At 48.1% G+C, this 9,407-nt stretch overlaps 2 protein-coding genes across 2 annotated transcripts; both read right to left on the reverse strand.

Moving 5' to 3' along the window:
• Positions 1-281: 281 nt before the first annotated feature.
• Positions 282-7,485, reverse strand: LOC143123540 (uncharacterized). The gene is made up of 9 exons (XM_076284994.1): positions 7,166-7,485; positions 5,857-6,732; positions 4,429-4,566; positions 2,903-2,982; positions 2,235-2,409; positions 1,999-2,104; positions 1,804-1,850; positions 871-1,537; positions 282-559 (listed from the first exon to the last, which is right to left on the reverse strand). The coding sequence occupies exons 1-9, from the start codon at positions 7,470-7,472 to the stop codon at positions 424-426; spliced, it is 2,532 nt and encodes an 843-aa protein (XP_076141109.1). The 5' UTR covers positions 7,473-7,485; the 3' UTR covers positions 282-423.
• A 503-nt stretch (positions 7,486-7,988) lies between these two features.
• On the reverse strand, positions 7,989-9,407 carry LOC143123541 (uncharacterized). Its single transcript, XM_076284995.1, has one exon. It carries the CDS (start codon positions 9,405-9,407, stop codon positions 7,989-7,991), a length of 1,419 nt encoding a protein of 472 aa, XP_076141110.1.

The following is a 9,407-nucleotide window of genomic DNA, read 5'->3' on the forward strand; positions in this document are numbered from 1 at the left end:
AACAAACTAATTTTATCCTGATATTAACAGATCTATCTCTTTATCCTCCATTCAGCCTCCTTGGTGACGTGATCAAACATCAAACATGGTGGTGATAGTGACCATGTTAGTGTCTGTTGTGCTTCTCTTTTTAATAATGAATAACATGACTTTGGTCTGTGTGTCTGTGCTCATCGTTGTTTTTTGTTGTACCTGAATTCACAGACATTATGGATTATGCCCCCCCCCTTTTCAGGATTTTTCTTTCACAGGGGGGGGGGGGGGGGGGGGGGGTTGGTGGATGGTGCAACAGTTTTGTATGGAGTCACTAGGTGTTCCTCTTGTAATGTTTGTTTGTTTGATTGTGATGGTGATCAATCACACAGGATGGAGTCTAGGTGTTCACATTCTCCATTCGTGGAACGAAAGGAAGGTTGTGATTGGTCAGTGTCGGTTCCGTTCCGCCATGTCAGCGGTGTGGTTGGGGAAGGGATAGGTTTCTTGTCGCCGGCTGGACCAAACACTCTGGGCCAGGAGTTCTAGACCCGACCCGTCCAAACTCAACCACTGAGACGGCAGCCTGAATTAACCATGGAGAATAACACAAAGAATGCAAGAATGAAGTGAAATTTGAATGATTTGAGCAGTATTGGTGGGATGATGGTAAAAGTATTGTATCAGCAGCTTATCTATACTGTATAAGAATTTTGGATTTTTGTCATCAAACAAAACGTATTGAACTCTAATACTTTCAGGATTCCGACAATTTCAATTTATCTTTTAATAAAATTATGTTTGTGGTGGTGAATGTACTTTATGGATGATGATGGATTGCCATCATTTTGGTTGACAAATATAAACCAAGGTAATGTACTGTAAAGGGAACATCACCTGTTCTTCTGGGTCTTGTTGGGGCCTTGCTGTTTACTCTCTCTCCTGATGGGGGCGCCAACTCTAGCCCCAAACAGCCGCGCCCAGCGAAGCTCCTGTGGGGACCTCTCCTCCAGGGTTTCCTCTCTTCTCTCCATCCCTCTCCCGCACTCCTCCTCCCTCCTCTCCTCACTCCATCTGTTCTCCTGGGTGTCCACAGAGGGCGCCATCACTCCTTCCACCACCGATGGCTGCTGTAGCCACCAACCGACAGCAGAATCTGACTGACCGCTGCTGCCACCTAGTGGCCGACTCTGACTCTGCGCACTGTTTGTCTGCGGCCCCAGAGAGATGTGCTGCATGACTGTCTGCGGGCTCGGTAACGCCGTGTAAACAGAACTACTCTCTCTCTTTACTCTCCTCTCAGTGCTCTCCAACTGCTCTTTCCTCTGTTCGCCTCCCTTGTTCGGATTGGCTGAAATGGCCGACATCTGGAGGGAGGAGTAAGCTGATTGGGCCAGCAAGGAGGAAGTGCACTTGAGGAGGCGGGCTTCTGACAGGAGGTGGAGGTCAAAGGGCAGGGCAGCCAACGGCTCCAGGAGGAGCAGGAGCTCGTGGAGGTGGGGGCGACATGGTCCCTGCCATAGTGGGACCAGACCCCAGTGGTGGTAGAGAGGACGCAACACATCTACAGACGGGGTTGGGGGAGGGGGCAACAGAACGCTGCTCATCAACATGGAAAAGTTCCAAATACATTTACATAACAAGCACACACAATGTTATAATGCCATCTTGTCTGTTTCCTGTCCAATGTTATCTGTTTATTTCATAATAACTTTCATAGATAATTTGTTACAGAAAATGTTTACACAATATTAATATATTCATATATTATTGAATGCATAACAAATATTCATATGTATGATATAAATGCAAAATAAATGGTTTACATACCTACACATGTGTACAGGTGATTAAGCCAGAACTCCAGTGCTCGTAAACTAGGGAATGGATGGAAATTCATTTGACTGTAAATATCTCAATTATTGAAATTCAACAAAATAGGAAAAAGTATCCGCTTTTAGACCAAGTCTTTATTTAAGATAGTTAGAGAAAGATAGTTAGAGTCAGAGAAATTGACTGTCTTACTTGAGCAGCCCCATAATGAAGGCGTTGAACCTCATGCTGTGCTTGGTGAGCTGGGAACACTTGCTCACCACAGAGACCAGACTGTGCAGGACTCGAGTGGTGGGGCCTGACAGAGGGAGGAAATACAGTACAACCATAAAACTACAACACCCATGAGCACATGGTAAGGATTTGGGTGACAGACATATGAGTAGTTACACATCAGCATCAGCATCAATCCACTGCCTCTTACTGACCTGGTTGTGTTGAAGCCAGAACAATGTCCCAAGGCTGGTTGCGGCGCTGTCCCACAATCAGGTCCAGCTTGTACGACCGCAGACCGTCCAGTAAAATGTTTCGGATTGCTGGACACAGCTTGTTCAGAACCAGCAGAGCAATGTTGGGATTTAAGGTACTGTTTCCAAGCTGGAGCTGAATCAAGAGAATGAGAATCCTGTTATATTCTGACTCATACAAGACTTTGATTTCCATTGCTTAATCTGGCTAGATCAAATAAGTTCCTATAAAACTGATATTTCTGATTTGAGGTTTTCAAACCAACAGCCAGCTTGTCTGCTTAAATATATGTTTGCTCTTTGTAAGTCTTGAAAGTAACTAATACACTGTGATTATTGTGATCTAATGTGCATATTGTAATTGTGAGTACTGGTAAAGCAACAGTAGCAGTCAATTCCTGTTACATGTATTTCCTTGTTTATCATATGACCTCAAATGATATGCAGTCCCTGAAATGTCTTCTGTCAGGCTTGGTTGACTTCTCTCTGGCTACTTCAAGCCACACACCTTACAGGAACACTAATTTGAATAGGAACACAAATCACTGGCATTGCTGTGAGCCTTAGTCACCCACCAATTCCTTGCATGCTATCTCACAGGAGACACTTGGTTGGCTGCCAGTGTTTACCTTTTCATCTGCATCACGTCTTGGGTGTTCAAAATATGTGGAGATCAAATCCACTGCCGAGCTCACAGCTTTAAGCAGGGCTAGAGGAAAAACGAAGCAAAGAAGAGAGAGAGAGAGAGAGAGAAAGAAAGAATCACATAAGGTAGGTGCTGAAAGCATCCATAACAAGAAAATCTTCACAGCAAACCTGACATTCACAGAAAATACAGAAAATCCTTTTTCCATTTTTAACATAAAAGATGTTTTCCAATATGTCAAGCTTTATGTGCCTACTGAGATGAGCTGTGTGGCTTTATGCAGTAGCTAAGATTTATTTGCAACTAAAGAAGATTATGTTCTGGAATGAACCAAACCCAAATGTCAGAGAAAAAAATCTAAAGCAAAAAGACATCAAACACAATCTGACATGTGTGCAAACATAATCATGCACACACACGCACACACACACACACACACACACACACTCATGCATGCACTCGCACACACACACACACACAACACACACTCACGCATGCACACACACACACACAGAAGGAGAGAGAGAGAAAGAGAGAGAGAGAGAGAGAGAGAGAGAGAGAGATGGGATTAGCCAATCATGGGCAAGGAGAGATAGAATAAGTAGGTCACAATTCAAAGGCAGCCCCTTCAGGGAAGTGAAGGCAGAGCTGCAGAGTGGGCTGTCTCTCTCTCTCTCTGCATCCCAGAGCTGAGGGAAATGCACACACACACACACACACACACACACACACACACACACACACACACACACACACACACACACACACACACACACACACACACACACACACACACACACACACACACACACACACAGTTTCTCTCCATCCCATAGCAGAGAGAATCCCCCCACCCCCTACTCTCGATGTCTGTCTCTTTCTCTCTCTCTCTCTCTCTCTCTCTCATCTTCCTCTCTAGGTACCACACCAGAAAGATGGACTCACTTTTGTACAGTAAATGTAGAGGCCATCTTGATTTTCGAACAATTTAAAGTGAAATAGACACTTGCACAAGTAAATAACAAACCTGTACACATTCTTGACAAATGCCTGAACTCTGAGGGATTTTGAAGATGTTTCTGGTAAACACATAATTAACTATGCATAGCATATGCAGTATGCAATGTACTGCATGTAATGCATTATCGCAGTATAGTATTTACAGTATATGCACATATAGTGGGTAGGATAGAATGTGTCTTTGTACAGCTCTGGAGAAAGTTAAGATTTTCTGAGATTTTCATCCTACGTTTTCAATGTCAGCAACCAGTAAGAGTGGTCTCTTAATTTTTTCCAGAACTGTATATGCTGGCCATTGTGTGAATGTGTTTCTATGGAAAAACAAGTAATATAAGTCCATTTAACAAAACTATAAAATTAGGTTTATTTCAGGCTCACACTGCCATACTCCTGGGGAGAGTTTGATTGACGCATGACATTGAATGGCATGTCGTTATTTACCAGACATACATATTTTCTATCGCAACACTGCACGTGTTTCCCATTCACCTTTTTTCTGCAGCAGGTCGATGGAGAGAGACTCGGAGGAGGCGTCAGGGGAGAGGCAGAACTCTTCCGGCGGCCTGTCCGTCAGCGAGAATGAGTCACCTTGCTGATGGTAGGGCTGAGGCTGTCTCCCTTGGAAACCTGCTTAGTCACACAGAGGAGGAGGAATCGATGCGAAGGTCAGGCTTCTAGAATTCACATGGAACAAAACAAATAATGGCCAGGGTTCTACAGAGTAACATTCTGCAGTGGCCTGAAATGGGATCAGAGCCAGAGACAGAGTTTAATCATTGCTTGCTTGTGTACCTTTGTAATTCAAAAGGTTATTATGGTAAATCTTTTTTTGTATTTTTTGTTATTGTTCTGTTCTCTTTGCTGTGTTGCACTGCACATTGCCCCACTGTAGGATTACGTAATAAAGGACTACAGTATTCTTATTCGTTATAGCTTTCCCAGAAACAACACTGTCCTCATGTGGAGAACTATTCGCCTTTTTCACCCGGCGGCCATTATGAGGCTGAGGGGTACACTTGCCATTACACCTCAGTCCAGCAGATGGTGGTGGTAATGCACTCCGTTTGCAAACTGCTAAAACAAAACTCACTGAAGAAGAAGAACAGGCCAGTGAACCCTTATTCTTTTTCGGTGAGCTTTTTTTGGCAATTTGCAAACGGAGTGCATTACCACCACCATCTGCTGGACTGAGGTGTAATGGCAAGTGTACCCCTCAGCCTCGTAATGGCCGCCGGGTGAATAAGGCGAATGGAGTAACTTATAAAACTTAATTGGAAAGTTTGGACCTTTTAATCTATATCTGTATGATGAATGCACTAAACTCCCACAATTCTAGTGAGTCCTCATAAACTGACCTAAAAAGGAGGCCTGACCCTTAACTACATGATGAGCTGATACCTTAACCTGCTCATTCCAAATCTATCCCATCACACCCTAACCCTTAATCATGTCATCAGAGCCTATCATAGCCCTTATTTACATCATCAGACCCTAGTTTAGCTGTTAACCAACTACATCATCAAACCCTAGCCTACTGTAGCTGTTAACAAACTACATAATCAAACCCTAGCCTAGCTATTAACAAACTACATAATCAAACTCTAGCCTAGCCGTTAACCAACTACATCATCAGACCCTAGCCTAGCTGTTAACCAACTACATCATCAGACCCTAGCCTAGCTGTTAACTCATTACATCATCAGACCCTAGCCTAGCTGTTAACTCATTACATCATCAAAGCCTAGCTTAGCACTTATCTACATCATCAGACCTTAGCCTAGCCTATTGAACATAATCAAGTCAAGTCAAGTCAAGTCAAGTCAAGTCAAGTCAAGTCAAGTCAAGTCAAGTCAAGTCAAGTCAAGTCACTTTTAGCAGACCCTATCCTAACCCTTAACCACACTATCATCCACGTACGGTTGGGCAGGGCCGGTCTGCAGAAGGGTGTGGTGCTGAGGACGGCACTGGTGCTGCACTGGGCCATGGGCCTCTCCACCGGACAGGACGACAAGCAGGGCGGGGTGTTCAGACAGGTCACCGAGGTCACGGCGGGGCTCGGGCCACGATGACACATGTCCCAGACAGGCACAGGCTCCGCCACCTGACTCAGCTCAGCCTCGAGTGAAGCCGGGCCAAGGGGTTGAAAGGGGTCAGCCATTTTGGGACTCAGCTCTAGTGCGTGCTGCTGAGCAGGCAGAGTGAGTGCAGGCCTTGGGCTGCGTATGGGATTTGATGCGTCCGGGCTCCGTTTGGCACCAGTCCGTGCTGGAGGAGACATGGCGTCTTCACTGCGCTTGCTTTGGCAGTCGAGCGCCTCGTCTGGGCTACTCTGAGACACATATAGCCTAAAAGGGTTTGAGCCTGAGCCGCTTTGGGTTGTACTGTCCAGGTGGCACTGTGCGTCGGGAGGGCTGTCGTGACGTCGCTGCTGTTGGTGGTGGAAGCCCCAGGCCAAGCGGTGTGGGTGTGGGAACGGGACGGGGCTCGGGGTGCAGGTGGAGCAGGTGTCTGAACTGGAGGCTGCCTCCAGGTGCAGTGCGGAGTACCCCCCCAGGGGCGAGGGGCGCAGGAAGCTGGGCACCGCCTTGCCCTTGCCCTTGCCCTTGCCCCTGTGCGGGGCGCCGCCGCTGCTGCTGGGCTTGCCGTGGCCGAGGTACTGGTTGAGGAGCGAGCCCAGCGGCTTCTGCTGTTTCCCCGGAGGCAACTGCAGCACAAAGGGCTGGATAGGCAGAGAGGTGGGCCTCTGGTCCTTACTGAAGCGCACCACCCCCGGAGACGAAGACGAACAGGCCCCTAGACGACAGACACACGGGAATTACACACACATAATTACAGTGCAGTGTTAAGGACGTGATTAAACCTCTCGTCGGTGACCCATTAATTGAGATTCCTCTGCATTGCTGCTTGGTACTAAGATGACTGTGTGATAGAGTATTCCACTTCAGGTCTGAAGGATCTGTGGTGAGGTGAGGGGCTAATGATTTAGTTCCTGATTAAGAGGAACTTGAAAAAGTTTATTTTTACAAGAGCTGTTTCATAACCGGGTCTCTTTCATAATCAGGTCAATCAGGTCAACATGTCTATTTATTAAGGTCAAGCCCACCTGTAAAGACACTTAAGAGTTTGTAGAAACCTTCTGAATATCTTCTCTTTACAACTATTTCAAATTAATTCAGTTTTACTCAATAGTAGTAAATGTCATTAATGTCCCAAAACCATTACTTACCTTCCATTTTAGAGGTTGATGGAAGGTTCTCTGGATCCATATGCACAGATGTCTTAATGTGCTGATTAACAGTCGAGGGTGAACAGTTAGATCCTGAACAGGCATTTTGTCCTTCACACTCCCTATCTTTAACAGTGGAGAGCCCCTGAGGGTCCAGAGCAGGAGATTGGTGATCTTCTGGACTGGTCTTCAGGGAGGATGCGTCTCTCGTGCCCCTTTTGCAGTGGGCAATCTCTGCAAAGCTGGTCACATGCTGACTGGCACTGTTGGCCGTGAGATGGCCAGGGCAGCTGGGCACACGTGGCATCGTCGTTAGGGTCGGCGAGAGGAGGCATTTTGTGGTGGTGTCACAGCTGCAGGTGAGGGAGGTCTTTCCCTTGATCACCTTCTTACATGGGTTCTCAGAGCTGCTGTCTTTAGTGCTGTCTTCCACTAGCTCTTTGTCTCGTTGTTGTTGTTGCTAATTTGAGAGATAAAATTCAGTGAGTGAATGTAAAGTCAAGTGAAGTAAATGAGGGAAATGAAAAGAGATACTACCCACACTACACACACTAACTGATGGAACCAAACTGAAAGTGCTCTTTCCAAAATGCATACGTCTCCAGGAATATACAAGCCTTAATTTAATGTTAATACCTGTACATCAAGCTTAACAATGTCTGAAAAAAAAGATCTGTCTGAAACCTTTCATTGTTAACTCTCTTATTTCATCTTATACTGTATAACACAGTCATATTTTCTTATTATAATTTACACAGCACTTTTAGCAGACCTTTCAAAAATGTGGGTGTGTGTGCCATGATTATTATTAGCACTTTTTATTTTAGAATGATGAGAGGGTGCTCATCAGCCATACCTCCTCCTCTGGTCGGGTCTCTGCCTCCCCCTCCCCGTCGTCTCTCCTGAACAGGAAGTACTCGGCAGGCGGGGTCGGGCTACTCTGGCTGTGGCCCCCTTCTGAGCAGCTGGTCACTGACGACCAGGCCGGGCTGGGGGACGACTGCGACGAGAGGTCGCAGGTCACCAGCTTATAGTAGTTCTGAGAGGGCAAGGTCAGCCGCGTCTGAGCGTGGAGTGCGGTGGTGAGGTCCGAGAAGAGCGGAGACGGGACGCCCTCGGAGTCCAGCTGATAGTTGCAGTTGGGATCAGTGCCCTGAGGCGACCAGTAGGGGGACGAGTTGGACCCGTCCTGTGACAAGGAGCTGGTCCCGTGCGAGGGCTCGATCGGGCTTTCCAGCTGGAACGGGTTGGCGGGCACGGCGTTGTTGCTCTTGTTGTAGATGGAGCTGAAGGTGACGAGGACTCCATCGGAGCTGTTGCAGGAGGAGTCGCTGACGTTGTCCACGAAGCCTTCCGACGGTTTGCGCGGCTTGCCCAGAGCACAAGGGCACGCGTGGCCAGACGCTTGGGAGGGCTTCTCTTTGGAGACTCCACCGTTGCAGTTCCCCGACCCTCCCCTCTCCAGCTCACCACAGTCAATGAGCATCGGGGTGCCTCTAGAGTCACAACGTGGACGGAACTCGAGCCCCGGCTGGCTGAGGTTCTCCAGCTCTTTCGACACACCTCTCTCCTGGCTCCACATGGTTCTGCGCGTATCCGCGCTTTCAGAACCACGGTGTTGGACAGGTTCCACCGGACACGCTGGCTCAACCTCCTCCACGGCCCTGGTGTCTCCGTGCAGTTGGAAGGAGAAGTCCTCTTGGTACTTGTGCAAGTTATCCCCCTCCAGATCATCCTCCTCCTCCTCGTCCTCCTCCTCCTTCCTCTCCTCCTCGGGGATGAAGGGGTTGATCCATCGTGGCGTGCCTCTGTCCCCGATGACGACCTTCTCCTCGCTCGCGTCGAAGCCCGTCGGGGAACTCCCGCCACTCAGATCGGGAGCTGGTGAGGAGGAGCAGGCCCGCATTCGCTCCGACAGCAGGTGCGCCTCCTGCCTCTCCTCCTCTGCGTCTCCTCTTCCACCCTCCTTCTTAGACTCCGCTAAACTGCTCAGAGCCTCCCTGAATGGATCCTGCTGCTGCTGCTGTTGCTGCTGTTGCTGCTGTTGCTGCTGTTGCTGCTGCTGCTGCTGCTGTGGTGGCACAGGGAGGGAGATGGTGTATGTGAGGTTGAGGGAGCACGGTCGAGCGGGTCGCTGCACGGCACTGCACAGCTTCCACGCGGGAGTCTGGCGCTCCAGCAACAGAGCGGCCTGACGCAGGAACAGAGTCTCCCCTGATAGGCTGGCGGAACTGTCCATCAT

This window comes from Alosa pseudoharengus, unplaced genomic scaffold (assembly GCF_046254945.1).
Source record: "Alosa pseudoharengus isolate Yale_2024_CS ecotype anadromous, Long Island Sound unplaced genomic scaffold, YU_APseudo_1.1 YU_APseudo_1.1_scf_14, whole genome shotgun sequence".
Lineage (NCBI taxonomy): Eukaryota > Metazoa > Chordata > Actinopteri > Clupeiformes > Clupeidae > Alosa > Alosa pseudoharengus.